Source organism: Melanaphis sacchari, unplaced genomic scaffold (genome assembly GCF_002803265.2).
Source record: "Melanaphis sacchari strain LSU unplaced genomic scaffold, SCAv2.0 Contig12_pilon_pilon, whole genome shotgun sequence".
Lineage (NCBI taxonomy): Eukaryota > Metazoa > Arthropoda > Insecta > Hemiptera > Aphididae > Melanaphis > Melanaphis sacchari.
This window is the reverse complement of record NW_020270527.1, coordinates 1846729-1869523: the sequence shown is the minus strand read 5'-3', so window position 1 is coordinate 1869523 and position 22795 is coordinate 1846729. Positions and strand designations below refer to the sequence as shown.

The 22795-nt window shown below is 29.6% G+C and overlaps 2 protein-coding genes across 2 annotated transcripts; both read left to right on the top strand.

The window, feature by feature from the left end:
- Nucleotides 1–561: 561 nt before the first annotated feature.
- On the top strand, nt 562–7908 carry LOC112591252. The gene is made up of 8 exons (XM_025335008.1): nt 562–1483; nt 2347–2469; nt 2604–2747; nt 3616–3812; nt 4726–4891; nt 6070–6320; nt 7008–7116; nt 7582–7908. The coding sequence occupies exons 1-8, from the start codon at nt 562–564 to the stop codon at nt 7848–7850; spliced, it is 2181 nt and encodes a 726-aa protein (XP_025190793.1). The 3' UTR covers nt 7851–7908.
- Nucleotides 7909–10726: 2818 nt separating this feature from the next.
- LOC112591231 (remodeling and spacing factor 1) lies at nt 10727–21950 on the top strand. The gene is made up of 18 exons (XM_025334988.1): nt 10727–11011; nt 12107–12291; nt 12358–12554; nt 12620–15249; nt 15450–15566; nt 15651–15764; nt 16208–16330; nt 16427–16528; nt 16634–16833; nt 16905–17047; nt 17125–17303; nt 17394–17563; nt 17631–17945; nt 18005–18237; nt 18304–18425; nt 18515–18741; nt 18815–18916; nt 19892–21950. The coding sequence occupies exons 1-18, from the start codon at nt 10855–10857 to the stop codon at nt 20945–20947; spliced, it is 6372 nt and encodes a 2123-aa protein (XP_025190773.1). The 5' UTR covers nt 10727–10854; the 3' UTR covers nt 20948–21950.
- Nucleotides 21951–22795: the final 845 nt, after the last annotated feature.

Genomic DNA, 22795 nt, shown 5'->3' with positions numbered 1-22795 from the left:
TTGTAGAAATTATACAGGAACAACTAAAAATTATGGAGATTATCAAACAATAATATTATATTTAGAATAATTGCAGTTACAATTTTTATAATTAATTAATTATAGTAAAACTTAACATGGTTTTTTATTTTCATTGAAACGTAATGAGAATTTACAGTAGAATACATTTGACATCACGTTAGGTCGTTTTGCCGTCAACCACCATGGTACCTACTACTGAGCAAATAAAATGAAAAGTAGAAAGTGCAACTGAAATTATCTTGTCTCGCTAGCTGGGAAAAAAATGTCGAACACCGCTATTAGGAATTCGCGTTTTCAGAACAATAAAAAGGCATTTTGAAAATTCGTGAAGGGCTGCAGCCGCTTCAGCTTTAAAACCCTCAGGTCAAAGATTTCGACAAACGACATTGCTCAGTTGGCGCGTTACTACTTGGTAACACTACACAACAAGGTGGCAGCGGTAAGTTATTGCAACTATATAATATTATTATTATAAAAATAACAACCGTTTTGGTTATTATGGATACGACGAAATAGATGTTTTTTTTTTCGTCGGATAAAATGATATTCGACTGCAGTTTATCCAAAATGTTTTGGCTGAACCTGTCAATATTTGTCATGACGATGGGCGAGTGGTGGATTTACCGGGAAGTAGTGTCGGCGGCCGAGGTGCAGATCGCCGGACAAGACGATCCGTTGTTCGACCACGGCGGCTCGGCGGACGACCGGTCAGATGATTTGCAATACCTCCAACAACGGCTGAACGAAATAATGGCCGGCTCGTCCACCGGACCGCGGCCGACCGTCAGTCACGCGCTGGGCTCGACACAGAAAGCTGTGCCTTGGCGGTCCGGGCTGTCCGGCGGCTTTTTCAACCAACACCATAGGCCAAACGCCGTCGGTAAAAGGCTCGCGGCTCGCCGTCGGGTCACGCACCATCCGAAAGACATCGCGGCCGACCGCGACGACAAGCCGAAAAACGTGACCAGCAACGATTACATCGACGGCGGTGGTGGTCCGGACGCCGCGAAGTCCACCGTGGCCGCCGCCCTCGCCCCCGCCCCCGCCGCTCGAATCCTGTTCGGCACCGAAGACGAGTGCGTGTCGGCCAACCAAGGACGGGCTTGCGTGTGTTACATGACCGACTTTTTGGACCTGGTCGGCCAACGTTTGGACGAGGCGGACGACGACGACTCGACAGCCGCGTTGAGTTGTCGGTCGTTCAAACCCGTCCCGACCGTGTTTGTCGTTTATCCGGCCACCGCGGCCGACGGCGACGGGACGACTGCAGCAGCTGCGACCAATGCCGCCTCCGCGCCCCCGAACGTTTCGGCTGACGTGATGGTCGGGCGAAACGGCGGCAAAAGCGGCGGCGGCCGAAACCGCAGTGGCGTTGGCGACGGCGACCAGAAGGCCGCTCCCACGTGGAAAGAAGTAGATTTCGACGACGTCGTCAATTACCGACTGAACAAGTCTTCGGACGGTAAGCCGCAACAGTCCCGCCCGGCCTAAAAGTTCAGTGAAGCGCGGGTCAATGTTTTTTTCATACGAGGCCTCGGAATTTGATTTATTTTTACTTCGTATTATAGCGACGAACAAAAGCTCTAGGCCCGGGACAGGGCTAATAACGGTGCAGACTTATGAAATTGTTATACATTTATACGAACTTAATAATTTTCTTTAAAACTTCAAGGATATTATAATGGTTGGGTACTTACGTATTGTACATGACGTACATAAATCATAAATAGATCTATTATTTGGTGTATTATTATTGAGAGGATGAGCCGGAGAAGGGTGTCATCTCATCCACCAGACTACTTCCATATTTTTAAATATAAGAGATAAGTAATATTGATTATGTTTTGCACGTGTCGATAACTCAATAACAATATAAAATTATTCATTACTCACTGTACGAAAATCACGACGAATTATTTAGGTATTGTTTTGACGAAATTTAAGTTAGTTAGTGTTATCTGATTTTAATTCCGTCATAAAATATTTGAATTCAGAAGACAAATGTTTAAATTGTATTTTTAAGTAATCAATTTACAGTTGAAAATTAAATAATGTTAAATTTTTTTAGTTTTCTATACGATCTACAGACATTTTTCTGCCGAATTTAAATTCTTTTTAAAAACTTTGATCTACAATCTAATATTAATGTTATAATCAGTATTATCAAATTATTATTAAAGCATACAAGGACCATAGCTATTGTAATATCTCTGGGCTCAGATTATTCTTATTCTTTTTTTCTCAATTCCACAGTTAATATTGTTATTTTTCCAAGTTAATAGGGGCTCCTCTTGTATCCATTTTTATCCAACATCTATTTTTTAGATTATTATGCAGTGCAGTATAGCCTGGTCGGAAGCGATGCCAAAGTTAAATGTCTGATCAATGGCAATGGAACAACAATAAGTGCGTTCAAATGGGACTTTAAAAAGGGCAAACATAAAACTAGTAAATATGCGTAAAATTATTCAGTAGGTACAAATTTTAGGTGTAAGTTAAAAAATTATTTCACCTATACTTACAATCATTACTCACGCTACTAATATACAAGTATTACAGTATTGCATGTTTTGTTTTATAAGATTCAACAGTCACCGGTACAGATACAAGTATCTTATTAATATTGGGCTTGGAACCTGGAGACAGTAAAAATTACACTTGCATACCAACAATAGATGTGGTCGGAAATTCTAAAAATGGCACTTCCTACAAGCATTACGTTGTAGGTACATATGAATATGATGCCATAACGGTGATTATTACACTAATATATTAATATGAACTTGGTTTGTCAATTTAACTGAATTTATATATAATATATACTCTAAAAACAATTCTTCAGTCTGTTATGGATGCGCACTTAGCGATTCCGCAACAAATAAAAATAACGAGTCGAAATTACTTTGGCTCAAAATAATATTCTTTATTCAATTATTGTTATAACGTTTATTTAAAAGAAATACTCTTAAATTGTCTGTAATGTTCTGTTGTTACACTAAGACTAACTGGTACGTATATGAGTCCTCGCATACGAGCTGGTCGTTCATTCAAAAAGGCTTGTTCAACAGATTCCTTAGACCATTCGTATGGAGAAGGGAGTCCTATACTCGCCTGTTGTCACACACGTATCAGTTTACAATATTATTAATCAGAAATTTACATTAATACGATGAGAACTATAGAATAATGTTACTACAATATTCAGGGTTCTTAACAAGTCCTTCAAATAAATTTCTTAGTAGGTAGATGTATATATATACTATTTTCAGTTTTATAAATATATAAAACGTTTACAGAATGTAATAAAAAATAGCTGACAAAATGGCAAGTTACATAATCAGTTATTTATACCCCTTTCTTGTTTGATATTTCTCTAACACCCTGTATAGTGTATATGTATTTACTCTAAAATGTTTATCTAACAACAGTGAAAAAATAAAAAATTGTGATTAAATTTATAGCATCTTAATAATAACTAACTCGTATATTCGTAAATATATAGGGAGTAATACACTGTAAAAACATTCCTCTTCACTAATGCTAATAAATAACTTTTATAATTACATGTTTCTGTACTTACGTAATTTTATAAAGCCGTCGAAAAAGCCATTTATGAGATTCGCGGCTCAGCGGTTTACAAAACTAGCGGTGGCGGCGCTTGTACGCACGATGTGACTGTTCTCGTGCAAAAGCAGTTACCCAGTTCCATGCGTACCGAACTGTGTCCCGAGGGATCGTCGCGGTACGCGTGCAATGTGATCGTCGAAAAACCAAAGTGTTCCGAAGACGAAGTAATGTACTATTTATTATTTAATATATTATAATAGGGTCGTTTGGTGTGTCCATAAAACAAATTTCTAGGTAGTATTAATTCTCTCGAGTGTGTGACTGAGAGGGGAATACTGTACTTTATAGTTTTAATAAAAAGATCTTTTAACAGCACTTGTATAGTTTCTAGATAAAATAATATTAATATTATTTGCAATTCATCATCATTTTTTGTATTATCTATATGATTTTATCTTTCATTGCAACGATTATAAGGTATGAAACTCTCCAGCAATGAAAATGTACACAAAGAATAATCATCGCTTTATTTTAAATAAATTTATGAATATAATTTATAATATATAAAGCATAGAAGCTTGTTATTGTTATGAAAAATAAAAACCTTTAGATGTAAAGTTATAGAAAGCTAAAATTTTTTTGCTACAAGTCCTTAAAATGTCCTAATAAAAGCTTTTGCACATTGAATCATGTATTTTTTTTATTAAAAATAATAAATTATTCAAGGTTTAGTTTTGTATTTGAAAACAGATGTTTGTTGTAAAAAATTATTTCTTTTTTAAAGTGATTAAATAAAAAAATTCCAAACCACCATACATCATTTTAAATCTAAAGTATTCTATGCGGTTATTCTTAATGGATAAAAAAAGAATTATACCTACATATTTTTTATCGATGTTAATGTTGATATTTTGAAAATTAATTTTTAATAAATAATGGATGTATATATTATAAAATAAATATTAGTTACTATTTAATTACCTATATAATTATCTGTAATAAATAAACAAAAAGAGGAACTACATCTACAACACTCCCTTCCCAACACCAGAATACCGATATCTTTATTATACTCATGTAGTCATGTATATTGAATATACTGTATCGTGTAAAACAAGTTTTGTAATTTTAAAATAGAGAACGATGGAAGTAAAATATTTGGTAACGTTGAACGATAAAGCCAATTATTTAGCTCGGATTAGAACTAGCAAGAAAGGTCGAATCGCCCTGCGCTACCAAAAATTACTGGCGAGAATATCCAGTATCTTGGCTTCAAACCTTAACAAAACGTTGACGGTTCCAAGTAAATGTTAACTTTCTTTAACACATACACGAACAGAGGTATATTTAAGAGCAACTAGAGAAGGTGCCAAAGGAAACTTATGTGAACGTCCCTACTAAATATTAAGTTAAACTAGATCGCGTGATTAAAATATGTTGACACTATAAATAGGTGGCGTGGAGGTTAATTCTGTAAAGCTCGTAAAATGGATAATATTAATGAAGAATAAAAATCAAATATTACATTAAGAGAATGTTACAACCGCGTGTATATGTTGTATCAGTGACTCAGTTAAACAAACTTAAAGCATAGTAAATTTGCTTTCTGAATATTCAATTTTGTATCGTTAGCTTTATAGTATTAGAAAGAATTGACTTTTATAATTCATAAGCATAATTTTATTTTTTTATACTTTTTAAATTCAAATTTTTACAAACTTAAGAACATTTACAAGCTATAAGTATTTAATGTAAATAATTTATGAAATCTTCAATTTTTATAGTTAAGTTATAAAAATTTAATAAAATATTTCTTATAAGTAACTCATATTGGAACTAAAATTTTTTTAAAATTGACAACATAATTGATTTTTATAAATAGTTGTAGTACAGTCTGGGAAGAAATTACATATTTTAACAATGAATAACGATGTTAATTATTTTGTTATGATTTAAAAACATTATCTATGGGCAATTTTATACATTATGCATTTTACTATACGCAATAGCGTTTTCAAAATATGTTGATTAATTTAAGATATTATTTAATTATAAAATGAACGTATTCACTATTCACGCTGTTTTACGGTATTTACTGTAAAGTGTTAAATAAAAAGTTAATAAGTTAATAAAGTTTAAATTAGTATAATATTACTTATAATATGATTAAATATTATTAGGTAATGCAATAAATGGAATATTTTTAGAAAAATTAAACCAACCTACTAAAATATTAAAAGTAAAATAAACGAATTTATAATTGCTATATCAAAAAACTTAATATCATGAAATGAAAACTGTCTCCACTCAAAATTGTTTAGCGCATGTACAATGATATACTATTGAATTTAAATTTAACACACTCATTTCAGTAATCCACTTGACACCTAATATTAATGGTACCCATTTAGCTACTTTTTTTTCTATTTTGTCTATTCACTTGATACATACACTCACATATTTTCCATATTTTTATTTCAGTTATGTCCAAGTTTTCGTTGATAGACACAAATTTTGAACCTGACCATAGCCGAATGCATTTGAAAAATTTTGTTTCCTGTACACCGGGTTTTGGTATTCTGGAGGTATTTTGCGCTGCTTGTCCGCCACACCATTATAGTCCAGATAAGTCGATTCAATGTTTGAAATGTGCCAAGGGTTTCCATCAGCCGATCGCAGGATCAGAGAAATGCGTCAAGTGTCGAAATATTTTTTCCAGCGGTTGCTATATGGTAAGTACCGGTATTACACTAGGTATATGTAATAACATAAAAATAAAAGAATTAGAAGTATTAAATTAAAATTACAAAAGATAGGTAAAACTTGAATAATAGGATCAAGGACAGGACAGTAGTAACCAAACTTTTTTTACCGCGGGTCATAAAACAAAATTTTTTGCCGTGCTTAAAATTTGAAATTTTCCCTTAAATTTTAAGGTTATTAGAATTTATAATACTCGTATTCTTTAACTTAATAATTTAGTTTTGAGTGTGCGTGTTAACTCAATGACTTCGAGTTAATTTTTTTATTAGTTTGCTCGCCTTTGTCCAACATAGTATACAGATGATACGATACGACTATTTGTATTTAGATTTTAGATTATTTTGGTGACGAATTTGTAATAAATATTTTTATTTAATTTAATTTATAAAAATTTTAAAAGACGGAAACCCTTTTGGAAATATTTACAAATACAGAATTATAAAAGTACAATATTATTGAATTATTAAATTCAACTAAAACTTAAAGTTGAGATAAATAATAAATTTGGTACCGAGTTCATCTCCCCTCCCCCCCACCCCCTATAAAGTCAAGTCAAATACGCCACTGGTGCAAACTAAATTTTTATGATTTAATTATTTAACATTTATAACAGTTAAATTGTATACATAAATAAATATATTTATATGTATTTACAGAAAGAAGTTTCACCAACAGTATATTATGTTACGGGTTTAATCTGTTTATTGGTATGTTCAATTCTCGCAATTTCCTGTGCATGTTGTTGCCGCGAAGAGAACGAGAAAAGTATGTTTGTTTGCATATATTGGTTATGTATTCATGTATTATACCACAGCATAATATTATGATACATATCAGTAACTATATTATAATCAATATTATCATAACTCTGTATTATTGAAGTTCAATATTATACGGGCACGTGGTAAAAATAAAATGTTTCTATTTATAATTTATAAAGACGTATAGTAGTATACCAGATACCTATACTAACTTTTTTCACTTTTTTCCTGATAATGAGTAAATTTTATCATTATTTTTGGTACATAGGGTGAGACTAGCAAGACTTATAAATTATAAGTTATAACAAGGCTAAGTAGGTCCCTAATTCAAAATATCGTTTATTTTTAGTAAGTCATTTTTATCTCATCCCCATCAAGAATAAAAATGCATATACCTATTTAGTCAAATTGTCAAATATAATTTGTATGCGACTATTAAAACCATTTACATTTTTATTACATATTTCAGACATAAAGATAATACCAAGAAAATTTAGAAAAAAATTTAAGAAAACTAAAAAGTACAGTTTGCTGTCTTCTTCTCAAATGGAAGATACAGCAGACAGTAGTAGCGTTATAAACAAAAGCTATGGTAAATTTAAAAACTTGTTGAAGTTTAAGAAAAAATCGAAATCTAAAAAATTTGATTCAAAAATAACATTCAATAACGTACACGAAAAATTTGGTCAACGAATTCAGAATAATCACATTACCGAAGAAAATAGTACGACAAATTAATTTCTCATTTTTGTAAAAAGTTTGTATAATTATTTGATATAGGTATCTTATCCCTATTATTGTAATACATAAACTTTTTCCCTTTTTTCATATTGTATAATTATTTCATTTTATACTTATATATCTAGCATTTATGTAAATCCACTCGATTTCTAAACATAAATAATATATAGCAATTAAATTTAGATTGTATGTACGTTATAAAATATGGTTCAGTCGTTCGGATTTTAATGTAATTACAATTACCTAATTACTATGATTTATTATTTCATACATTTAGAATAATGTTATTTATTAATATACTACCTACCTATTGAATTATGGCTATCTATTATAATCTGAATAGATAATTACTGTTTCTTTTAATAGACCTGTTATAATTTTAACCTCTATAATTAATTATGGATGATCCAGTTTTTATGCGAAGATTTTATGCAAAAATCTTAGCTTTAACTTGTTTAAATTTAACTATTTTAGTGTTCTTTTAGTATCTTATACCTAATATATTTAATATATAGGGATAAAAGTGATAAAACGGATGGTACTTATAATCAGAACAATCTTTAAAAATGTAATAATATTTAACGAGCGTTTTTAGGTGGCTTGACGTGATCGTTACAAACTTTACTATATTGTATTGTGTATATCTGTTCGTTTGTATCTACTGGGAGGTACACATTTTGTGGTTCGACACTGCAACGTTTATTTTAATTATACGGACGCTATGAAAGTGTTCGAAAATTACATTATACTAGACATTGAACCGTATACGTAATATTATCTAGAAAATGGAGAATTTTTCCAACCAATTATCTTAAAGATAATCAGATAAGCAGATCAAAGAAGAAGAATTTCAGCAATTTCAATTCCTATGTAGAATTGTAACAAAGCAACAAAAATTAAATTACCAATCAAAATTTAATACACATCTATTGAATTTTGAAGGTTATCTAATCGTTATACTTTGTACATTATGCATGATTTAATATTTTTATCTATTATTTATTTATCTAAATTTAAAATTTATTATTCAACTATTTTTATTTAGAACTTTAGCTACAACCCGTCTTTAGTGACCGCCGTTAGTAATATTTATGTATTACACCACCGCTATCATCATCATTAAAAAAAATCAATTGTTAAGCCAACACCGGCAACGCCAGATATAGATTCAGGGGGCCAAGGGGCTATCACTACATATAGAAATTCATACTTCCATATTTTTTAAAGAAATATACCTATTTAATATAGTAGGTAAATAAATTTAAAATGAAAGTAAAAATATTAAAATTTATATTTATTAATTTTGTAAGTTATTATAATGTAAGATATAGCATTGATATATCATCAATCTTTGTATACAAAGAAAAATTTAACGATAATAATATCGTTATTAATATAATATAATATAATAATTTAATAATAATATGATATGTCGAATATGTATTCGACAAAATTCAAAAACAGAGCTATGAGATTGGAAATTATTGTTATAAATAATTGAATAGGTAGCAAACAACTAAAAAAACACGGTATAATACTTTGATGCTTAATCCAGTTTAACACATATTTGTAAAAACAATACAATAATTTAATAGATTCATTCGTATTTGTCAATGCCAACGTATTTGTGCTACAAAAAAATACAATTTTCCATTATTTTAGTTTTTGTTTTATGAATTACCTTTATTTTTTTACTATAAACACTGAACAGTACTTGTTCATTAATAAAGAATTTATTTATTAATGTTTTAAATTAAAAGAAAATATTTATATATTAGGTAATGTATAGGTAATAAACAATAAAGTACTTAATAGAAATTCATACAGAAATAATTGACATTTTTGTTTTTATTGATAAATAATATATTATACAATATGTTGAAAATAACTTAAGTATTTAAAGGTCCCCGGGACCTCTCTCATAGTCTTTAGACAGCTAGGTAGGTACAGTTTTATCTAATAGCTATTAAAACTATAATACTTAATAGATTTTACCAGTTGTGTCTGTTAGTAACGTCTATTGTATTGTGTAAGTGTAATATGTATACATTTAGATTAGAATATCCCATGTTTATTTTATCGGAATACCACATTAGTATAACGAATAAACTAATTATTACTTGACATTCGTTGTCAAAACAACCTAACGTTAACTTCTATATATCTATGGACGCGTGTATTTTTTGCATTAAAATATTAATTTGAAATGTTAAACACTATTCTCAAAAAAATATTAAGGACGTGTACATTTTACATACACTATTACACATTTACACATAATCTACCCCTTTAAATATACTTCTGTAAACATGTACGGACGAATTCAAAACGAATAATTGTTCATTTGTAAAAACAAAAAAAAATAAATAACTATGTAATGGGTATAATCAGTAGCCACACAAATTACGGTGTCTAGGAGACTGATGTGATCATGAGAAATGAGGAGACTGGACAGTGGACGAGCTGCATCGTTCTTCGTCAGCGATTGTTACTGTGTCAGGTGTCTGACATGTCAGTAATAAGTATACGATTTTTATTGTATTTCGAAATTATTTAAAGTTGCCCCTCCCTCAACAGAGCTTCAGGTACGCCACTATGTGCAAGTTGCAGTACTGCACTAGTGCACTCGGTACAGTGATACACTAATTGTGGAAAATTGAACGTGTCAGCATAACTAAATACGCTATATCAATCATAATATCAATATTATGCAACAAACAGTAATAAATAATAATATTATTATTATTATTATTTGATTATTTAACAACTAGAATGAAAATGTGAGAAGTATGTTGTATGATTCTGATGGTTGTGTCAATGGCAACACTGTTTTTTTCCGGTTCAAAAAGTGGGATATCAAAATGGTGGCGGACGTATTCGTGATAGGTATTTTGTTTTGTTTTTTATTTATGTTTTGGTTTTGGTTCGCGAAAATTCAAATTCCTTATTCAGAGTATAAAACAATGTAACTTCGTCATACGTTGGATTGCCGAATCCTAAAATGACCGCTTCGCCAGTGGCTGAGGCACAAGACGTGTGCGCATCAGATCCCAACTTTGCGGTTATATTTGCTTTCTGCGAACGATTCGGAGACAGTTGTGGTATTACTATTCCTACGTTCCAAGAGCTACAAGAAATGTTAGAAAAGACTACAGAAGGTAAACGCTTTATTATGTGATGAATATATATTAACGTTTTAAACTACGATACATAATATGCACGTAGATACAGACATTTCTCAACATATACAACCTAACACTAGTTTTCAATTCATACACTTAACTACTCAATCAGATGCTTGATCCTATTCATTTATTCAAACACTTATAACAATATGTCAATGTTATCCAACAAACATACACATAAATCACGCACCTATTATTTATTAACTTATCAATAATACATATTATGTATGTATGAAATAATTTAATATTTGATAATTTTAATGTTAATTATATCTATTACTTTTATATTGAATTAAACAAAGTTAACGTAAACAATAAATGTAGTATCTTATTAATTCATCTTTAACTCTTAATGAAATCAATACTTGTTTTAATAATATTGAAATTTGTATTTTTTCCAAAATATTTATTAACAAGGTATATATATAAATACATTTTTTATACACACTAATATGATATATATTAATATTGATATTTAAATTAAAAAATTTAAATTTAAACTGATAAACTCTAGTGTATTATTGATTTTTAATAAGTTGTGTGTTTGTTCTTATAATTTATTAATATTGGCTAATGTTCTATTAATTCTTATGAATAATTATTAAAATAATAATTGACAGCGTTTAAAAAAATGTTAATGAAATTTTTTGATATTTATACTTTAACATAACATGAAAATTACTCAAAATTAAAAGTTGATTAGTATGATAAGAAAATTTGTTATCAGTTTTATTTCTAAAATTAATTTATTAATTATAAATTATTTTGGATACTAGATATTTGATATATGGAAATATAATTACAACTGTATTAAGAAGATTAAATTGAATTTTTATTTAAACGCTAATATATTTTTTTTTACTGGCTAAACATTTTAACCATCTTCAGAATTATAGGCTGAAAAAAAAATGTTCATTTTAAGATTTTATGTCAATAATCTAGTTCTAGTTCAAATAAAAATGATGTTCTTTAAATTTAGTTGCAATTTGTATTGATTATGAGTACTCAATTAATTAAGTAATAAATATTAAAAGAAAACCATTAAATAAAACATTATGTTGTTTTTAGTGCCAGATGTATTAGTCGATTTGCATATAAAGTTATTGCGCAGAGTCAAAAAAAGTGTACATGCAGATAAATGGGAAAGAGCAGTTTTAAAATTTTGTCAAGAATATTCTATACCAGAATTTTGGGAATTAGAAAATTATGGATACAAAGGAATTTCTGTGAAACTGAAATTAAGAATTTTAAAAGTAATATATTTAATATTTTAATTTAATATCTGATCTGTTAACATAACTTTTCTTTTTTTTAACAAGACTCTTTTTGAAGCACAATTTGACAATAATGTTAAATTTAAGTCAGAAATAAATAAATTAGAAAGTTCTACACTCCATTCTCAACCACTTGGTTGGGATAGATCAGGTGTAGCATATTGGGTGCAATTTGACCGAGCATGCAATCTTCGAGTTTACAAAGAAGATATTGATGAAGATACTTGGGAAATCGTAGCAAAGTAAATTTTTTATTAATTTTTTTATATATGTATTTAATTAAATTATATTTTGTAAATATTTCTAGAGATCGAAGCACTTTAGTTAATCTTATAAATGAATTATCTGGAGCAAAAGACAACACTCTCGATGATGTTGAAGATAGTAATAGTATTGAAACTGGTTCAGAAGGTGATGATGAATTACCCTCCTCAAATCTGAATCCTGAAAAACAATCTCCTATTATTGAAGATAACAAAAAAGAATGTATTACTACAGAATCAACTAATGTTAAATTAGATAAAAATGAATTTGATTCACAAGAAAATTCTCTTAATAAACTTATTGGTTTCAAAAGAAAATTGAATGAAGATGACGATTCATTTGATAAAATGAATACTCCTATTGTCGGAGAAGAAATTGAAGAATCTGTAATGATAGTGAAGGGTGAAGGTTCTGGACAGGAATGTGATACTGGTAATCCTGATGAAACAAATACTCAAAATGATACATCAAAAAATGAAGATGTAAAAAAACCAAAGTTATGGAGTATAGAAGCTATTTGTAGTTCGTCTAAAGAAGTCAAAGAAGAAATTGTTTCTGTTCCTAAAACTGGTTTTTTTTTTGGTGATGATTCTGTACCATGTTTTAATAATGTTTCTAATGGAGAAGATTCTTGTATCGATGACAGTAATCTTAAAGTTGTCCAATCAAACCAAAATATTGAAGAATGGAAAAAAAATAAAATAACAGTTGAAGAATTAAATAAAAATACAAAACCTGATGAAGAATTATGTATAAATAAAAAAACTAATGAAGAAACAAATAAAAATGAAAAATTGGATGAAGTTGATACTACTACACCGCAAAGCATCAAATCTTTAAATTTAGATGAATTTTCAAGTAAAAATACTTCAAAACAATCAGTTTTTAATATTAAAGTCCATGAAGAAGAAGTTCAGATCACAGAACGGAAAGCTAATGAAGTTTTTACAAAATCCGAAACTAGTATAAAACATACAACAACAAATGTTTATGGTTCAACATTATTCGACAGTTATAATAAACCTCAGATAAATAGTATGACAGAAATTATTGCACATAATGAAGATAATCAACCAAAAATCAGTAGCAAAACAAAAAAATATGACATAGATCACAAGACTGAATGCAAAAAAATTGAAGTTGATCATACTAATGACCAACCTACAGATCTTACTAATTCTTGTATTTCCACAGATACAAAAGTAGAACAAAAAAATTTGAATGTGAAATTAGAAGAAAATACCAAATGCAATATTGATCAACAATTAGAAAAAAACAATAAAGAAGAAATAGATCAACAATCAACAACTAAAATAGTTGGAGAACCTATTAAAACCAATGAACATTCATTTGATAATAAAATACAATTAAATGAACAATTGATGACGAGTAAAAGCGGTCAAAGTGATGAAGAAAAAACACTAGATAATAGATATGAAAAATCAAACGAATCATTTGCAAACACAGTTGGCCAACATGATGACAATAATGAACAACCAAGTACTTATGTAGTTGAGAAAAATGTATGCACATTAGATACATCATTATCAAATTTAACTGATCAAAGTATTATATCAGATAATCAAATATTAGAAAATAAATCCATCATTGATGATAAACCAGTAGATGATTTAGTTGAAAAAAATGAACCAGATAAACAAGTATCTGAACATATTCAAACTATTAATGATCTAGAAACTAGTACTACTTATTCTAATAATGACCTTAATCCACCTACTAAAGATGATAACTCAATAATAAGTGCAATTGCTAGTAGTAGTAAAACACATGATCAAACTTTAATAGACAATGTCGATCAATGTCCTCAAATCTCTAAACAAGTTGATGGTAATCAAATTATTAATAAGTCTAAGAAAACATCACATAACATTAGCAATATTATTGACACTGATATGATTGTTGTTAATGATAGTGTTAAAGAAATTGAACAATCGATTAATTCTATTGATACCGAAATTAAACAACCAGAACAATTTATAGAAGAAGAAAATGTTTTTCAAGAAAAAAGATCATCTGTTGTAAATGTAGATTGTCCAAAAGTTTTTAATAGTAAACATAGTTTAAATAATATATTGCAAAAATTAGATGATGTTAAAGAAATATCGGAATGTCCCAACTCTTCTAATGTTGATTTAGAAATAGACAAAATTGAAACGGTGAAATCTGAGGTTGAAATAAAAGAAGAATTAAATTTAAAGAGTAAGGATATTTCAAAAGATCTAACTGTTTTAAAAGAAGATAAAGTAATAGAAAATGAAAAAGATATTTCACCTATAATTTCAAGTATACCAGAAAATCAAAAAGATGTCATTGATACATTTAATAAAGTAACAAAAAGTGATAGGGGTTATGAGCTATCGACAATTTCTACAGAGCAATGTAAAAAAGATGAAATAAAACAGGGTGTTTTAAATGTAAATTTTGTTGAAACTATACAAAACAAAGTTTTAAAAGAGAAGCACAAATTATTTAAAATTGTAGATGATACTGATACTAATGTTCATAATGAAGAAAAATTAAATTTGGAAGAATCGCAAAGTGCTCCATGTAAGAAAGACAATTTTGGGCATGATTCATCTGAACTAGATAGTACATTAAAAATGGAACCCTTTATGGAGATTAATGAAGATGCTGTTGAAATTTTACATGGTGGTAAGATAAAAATTATATACATATTAAAATTTGCAAGTTTCTATTTTTATGAGAATTATATGTATATAAATATTTAGTGATTTATATTTTTCTAATAAAACTCATCTGTATTTATGTTGGTAAAATTTAAATCGGAGTTTTAAATTTATCATTTTATATTTGTTGCTTTACTATATTTTTACTCAAATGTCTTTTATTAGATAAAAATGTCAATGAATCAATTAAAATTAATAAGAGTCCAGAAAATATAGAAAAAGAAACTTATTTTGATAAAGAAATAATAAATCAAAATCTTAAAATAGAAATGAAATCCAAAGGTATGTTTAATATAAAATTAAATTAATTTATCACAATCTAATAATAATTTATGATGAAATAATGCTTATTTGAAATTATTTAAGATGACGAGGAAGATATATTAAAATCTTCTGATGAGAAAATTGCTACTTCTTCTGTTCATGAGGGTACATATGAAAATGCTGATGAAACTAAGGAAGAAGTATTTAATAAAAGTTGTAAGTACTGATATAGCTGTTTTTATTATTACAATTTTTAGGTTCTGAATAAACTAAATATATTATTAATGTTACAATATTATTATTATTTTTATTTTTCTATAGACATTTCTTTAAACAATAAAACGTTCCAAGGGAAGCTATTATTATTAGTTGTAAACCAAATGTAACTAGTTGTTTGATACCTTGTTTTTTAGTAATTTCCAAAGTGTAAAGATATATTGTCGAAAACTATTAAATTTCTGCTCTAAATCAATTTTAGGATATATTAATTTATCTTTCAAAATTATAATATTAAGAATTAATTAATCACTATCATGTATAAGTTATAGTCGAATCTCAAGTATTTTTTTTTTATTTTTTTTTTTGACTGGTTGTCTATTATACAACTATTAAATATTATTTACATAAATACAATTTATATTTTATATTAAATTTTTTAGTGAAAGAAGAGTTTGATGATAGCGTAGTTGTAGATCAAACTTTAGAAGAAGATAATAAAAGTGATGAAGAAGAAGTTGCCGAAGAAACACCAAAAAAGAAAGGTAGACCTGGACGGAAAAAGGGTAAATATTTTTAAGATAAATAATCTCATATTTTACAATTATATTTGGTTATTTTAATTTTTATTTAAAACCATGATCGTAATTTTTTTATACTAGGAAAAAGAGGAAGAGCTAAAAAAATTACCACAGTCAATCAAGAAAATAAAAGCATTACAGAAGAAAAAGTTAAACGACCATACAAACCTCGTCAAAAGAAAGGTATATTTTAATTTTTTTTTGTTTTACATTAAAATAATCTATAATTATTTTTAATAAACATCCAATTTTGGGATTGTATTAAAATATAAGTTTATATGTTAATAGTTGTCACTATATCAGAAGAAGTGACAGTGTTCCCTGAGCCAGCTGGTGATGACAATGTACGTAGATCAAGGCGTATTGCTGAAATAAAAATAAAAGAACAATTTATTCCTGCTACACAATATGATGATATTGATATACCATTAAAAAGTCCAAAGAAAAAAGATAAAGGTGGAAAAAAGGGGTCAACACCTTCCAAAAAAATATATTCATTTATATAAATGTATATCAATAACTTAATGTTTTATACTAATAATATATTTATGTCGCTTAGTTGGAAAATGCAGAAGAATCTGATGATGAAGATGAAGAAGATCCTATTTCTAAAAAGTTCAAAAAAAAAAGAAGGAAAGGAAAGTCTGATTCTTTGAAAAAAATAAATATGGTAAATCCTTGGAATGTTGATTCTGAATCTAGGTATGTAAATATTTTTTTTTATTAATTTGTTGGATCATTTTTTTTTTTTTTAATTTGTTTGTTAACAATATTTACAGTTCTTCTGAAAACAATCTAGAATTATTTGAAGACTATGATCATGAAGAAGAGGAAGAAATTCCTAGACCGGGAATTGAACCTAACATTTCAGACCATGAGTTTTCCCCTGAATCAGATATTAATGACGAAGATGAAGAGTATTTGCCTGAAAAAAGAGCGCGAACTGCTCATAAAAAAGGTTTTTATAAATATTATGTATTATAAATTAATATGCGGACTTTCTTTTACAATAAAATTGAATTATATATAATTTTTTATTTTTATATAGATGAAGGAGAACCCTTAAAAGATGACATGTGTCAAAAATGTAACAAAAGTGATCAACCTGAATGGATTTTGTTATGTGATACCTGCAATCAAGGATGGCATGCATCTTGTCTCCGCCCTCCACTTATGGTGATTCCTGATGGTGACTGGTACTGTCCACCATGTCGTCATGTTAGTGCATATATATTCCCTTAATAACTTTCATAACAATTTTGACAACTTTTCATTTTTTTTATAGCAAGCTTTGTTGAATGCATTAAAAGAAACTTTAAAAAAATATGATGGAGAATCTAAAAAACGAGAAAATGAAGAATTGAGACGTAAACGGTTGGCCTATGTTGGAATAAGTCTTCAAAATGTTATATCATCAAAAACGGAAGAAGTTAAATCTGAAAAATCACCTGTAGTACATCAGTCTTCTGAAGATGAAGAAGAAGAATCAGAATCAGAAGATTATGATTCAGAACCATTATATACTTTAAGAGCTAGGCGACAAGCTAATGTCAGCTACCGTTTTAATGATTATGATGACATGATCAATGAAGCAATTTTAGTAAGAATTTGTTTAATATAAATAAAAGTTTTATAAAATACTTATTTTGATTTTTTTAGGAAGAGACTGGTGTTGATGAATCTGCAGCAAAAAAATCAGCTGAAATAAAAACAGATAAAAATGATAATGACGAAAAGAATGACTCTGATAACAATGAAAACGATAATGATAGAGAGGATTCACCTATTGCACCTGCTCTGTTACATTTAAGAGGGCGAAAAAAATCAAAAAAGCTCACAAATCTAGATATTAGTTCAGACGATGGTTCAGATGAAGATTTTAAAGGGCCTTCGTATGTTCAATAATTATTATCTAATTAATATCAGGTTATGAAGAAAAATATGTTTGTTAATTTTAGAGATGGGGACGATGATTATGAGGAAGATTTAAGTGAGTATAGCGATGATTCTGTTAAAAGACGGCCACAACCAACAAGACGATCTGTGCGAAATCGTAAAAATGTTGTTGATCCCGACTTTAGTAAGTAATAAAATATTAAATAAATTCATTATTTCAAAGTACTGGTATGAAATTAATATACAACATAATCATTTAAACTGTTAATATAGTTAATGATGATTCAAGTGAAGAGAGTGATCAACGTTCTAAAAAAAAAAGGTCAAGACCTTGGTCAGATTCATCAAATAGTGAAGAAGAAGACTTAACATGGGGAAAAAAGAAAAAGAAACGTAGTAATACGTACCCTTCTTCGTCATTATCATCCAAACCAGCTGCCAAAGGATCTAAAAGAAAACGTGGTGAAAATGATGGTGCTCGAAAATTTAAAAAATCTACGGTTGTACATATTATATAAATATTAAATGTTCATTATATTTTTGGAAGGTTTTCTAGAACTTTTTTGTACTTAGATCAAGTTTGGTATGAATTCAGATTCAGACTCAGACGACCAACCCAAAAGAAGAACAAGAGGACGACAGATAACTTACGCTGAATCCGACGATTCAGAAGAGGTAAAATTACATTATAATACACAGTTATATTCATCCAGGGTTTGTGGTAAACGCCATACAACCATAAACCGTTTCCTAGCTCATGTGAGTTCATTACAAATTATGGAGGTTCAGACCTCAGTCTGGGTTGATATATGATCTGATCCGCCAGCACTGGTATAACCGTACCTTTTCAAGTTTTGTCAGCGTAAGCCTTAGGGTCCATCCTCATACCAAGGTTGGGTGTTTTGTTACTATACTAGCGCTGGTTCTATAGCCACCACGTTACAGCCGAGGTAGGCTCCTCAACCTTGAGGGGCATCAAAAGATGACCTAGGCCACCGCCTGATGGGGCTCCCATTTCCCGTGGCACCAATTGGGGTTTAAGTTGACATTGGTTAGTCAACCTGGGTGTGACTCTCACTATTCTGGATTCCCAATCCGGCTAGTGGTGGGCCTTGTGGTGGCCACAACCCACCGTTTTCTAGGATCGGGTTGTCTTAATCCTTTTAGTCGCCTCTTACAATCAAGTTGGATTAGAATGTTGATACAATTCTAAGCCCTATCAACGGGACCAGTAGAACCTCGATTATCTGAACCTCTGTTATATGAACCCTCTATTATTTGAACATTTCGTTTCAATTCATGTATCCAAACATCAATATTCAATGTGTAAAATATCAAGACACACACGCCCAATCGCAGTTTATTATTAGTACATGTACGTAATTTAATAATGTTTATGTGCTGCTAGCTTATCAATAAATATTGTAAACTGGACATTTTTATTATTTTTGTATTATGTATATAATTAGTCAGTTTATCAAAAACTGATTATTTTTTCATTTCTTTTATCCAACTTTCAATTATCTGAACTCAGTTTATAAGTAGTAGTAGTAATTTTCCAATTAGTTTGGAAAATCGAGGTTCTACTGTATTGGTTTAATTATATTAAACAATGATGGACAATACTATTGTAAAACAATTTTTCTTTAGGAAGTCCAAACCAAAAAGCGTAAAGTAGCAAGTGATGAAGAAGACGAATACGTCTTGAACGATGAAGAACTAGAAGTTGAGAACGAAGACCATACCTTGGAAGTGGAAGAAGACGACGCGGTGGCCAGTAACGATGAAAAGGACGATGATGATATTGGTGAAGATGAAGTTGTAGAAGAGGAAGAAGAGGATGAGGATGAAGAGGAAAAAGTTGACCCAAAATTGGAAATATCCTCACCAGCTCCATCTTCAAGTCACATCGCACATCAAACTGTCACAAAACTTCCGCCTCCACCTATTGGTGTACAATCGGTGATCAGGGAACCGGTATCATCATCATCATCTGATCCGGTGGTCGCTGAACCACATACAAACCTTCGATTCTTGCCACCAGTTGCTGTCCAGCGACTAGACAAACAAGATTCGTCGTCAGTTATAGACCCAGGACATGGATCTCCAGACAAGCGCAAGCGGCCCCAGCATCAGCAAAAAAAGTGTCCATCACCCAACCCTTTGGTGGACTATGGGGGAGGTGCAGGATATCCTTATGCACCAGATGCCACTAAAGTAACAGTATCTGTTCCACCATCACCCACATATAATAGACCACCTGTGGCCGTGTCTGCAGCTGCAGGGGTGTTCAAGACAGTGGTACCGCGAACTGCTGGTGATATGAGTTTTTCTGTAATGCCTGCCCCATATCGGACAGCGGCCAATAAAATTACTGGGCCAGCCGCTTACCTTACACCACCACCTCAAGTACAACAAATATATCAGGCACCAACATCTACCCCACCTCCACCTCAGCCTCAGCAGTCATCGACTAGTTATTCACCATATCCAATTGATTACGCTGGAACCGGAGCATCGCTTCCACCCCCACCACCCTTGATTCCATACCGAAATGTGGTCGTAGCTCCGCCACTGCATGAACATACTCTGCTGCCCAGTACAGCACATCAGCAGCAGCAATCAACCACGGCAGGTGGGGACAGTGAATTTGGCGGGCTCGTTTCATATTTTTCCAGTCAACAAGAAGACGATTTTGACACATGATGATCTCGTCCATCACCGCCACATTATTACTATTATTATTATTATTATTATTGTAATTATTTCTATTCCTTTTTTTCTGTTTGTTCCCTCTATCCCACCACAACATAACGTATCTTACTGTTCTGTTCTAGTTTTAGAAACACGACTGCTTACAGTTTATTTTTATTATTCATTTGGAATTATTTTATTTTTATTTCACCATAACGTAGAATTTTGCTTTTGAGTCAAGATAAATAATTCTTAAATCAATTAATTGGTTGTGTGCGCAACTTTTTTATTGTCAATAATAGAGTAAGCCAACCACTGTAATTGACTTACCTTATTACTGACATTAAAAACACACATATTGACATTAAATTACTAATAATTATAATCATCATAATCAAAATCTATCATCATTAGTCTTTATTCCATGTTAAAATACGTATCAAGAAGAAACCCAAAGATTATTCACTATAAACCATCAACATGGCTAGCTCTTTCTATTATTTATTACTAAATCTAACTTTATCTTGTATTTTCAATGGTAATTAAAAAACAAATTATTACCTTACGTATTTAATGAGGCCATAAAATGAATGTATAACTGATAAGAGCTCTTAATGTTAAAAATGAAGATCTGAATGTATATTATAACGAACAATTTATTTTGTACCAATTTTGTTTAAGTTAAATATTTGATAATATGTTTTTATTTTTGAACAATATTTACTTAAATTACCAAAACGCGTTTTATTGCTACGCTATTATTCTCATATTGAAAAACTAAATTTATTTAATATTTGAATTGCCCCACCACTGTGGTTATCACTCACATTGGAAAAAAAATCACAGTGAAAAACCTGTGTGTAATATTTAATGTACAAATTTAAAAATAATTATTGAAGTTTAAGTTGTAGTGAAAATATTCTGATTTTTTATGTTTGTCAATATCTAGAATGTTATTTGTACGAAAATTGTACAATTTTACTTTCATAATTTTAATACATTATAGATTTTTATTTAATTGATATATATCAATATAAGATATATTAAGATAACATTTTTAATTTTACATTTGTTTTGAATGAACAAAGAAATAATTTATTATTTTTAGTGTTGTATAAAATCATATAATTATTTATTAAGATTTGTGAGTTATACTTTTAGACCATAAATATTTTATTTGTAAGTAGGAGGTATATAGATATATATATATATATATAATTTATTTCAAACTTTTGTTAGTATTTATTTCTATTTGAACGTACTCATCTTTAGACTTGTACTATATCATAATAACACGTAAAACGTAAAGTATAGTATATGCATATCATCATCTTTAACCTGTCAGCTAAAACACTATTTTTAATATAATTTAATATAATTTGAAGATAATTTTGATTGAAGATCATCGCTAGGAAATATAATTTTCAATTTTTGTGACGTGGAAATTAATTTTTCTTAAGGGTTCGATGGTTCAAAAGTGTATTAACTTTTGGGAAGTAAATAATTCACTCAGAACTGTTCATTGGCGTCAGGTGGTGGAAAGGAATTTTAGTCTTTTATCTATTATAAAGTAAGTTCAAGGAATATTGAAGTCTCTCCAGGGTTCCTTTAAAGTTTAAGGCATATACATAAATTGTAACAAATAATGTCCTTTCCGAAAAATGTATCAATATCTTTATCTATACATATGTTATTAAAACGTCATATCTGAAGTTCTACTGGACCGATTTTTATCAATTTTTTTTTTTAATGAAATTTCTCGGTGTGCAGATTAGCCATTTAAATCATTTAATGAGAAAATTCCTAAATTTATCAATTAAATTGTTTTTGGAGATATTTAGTTTTTCGTGTATAAGCGTA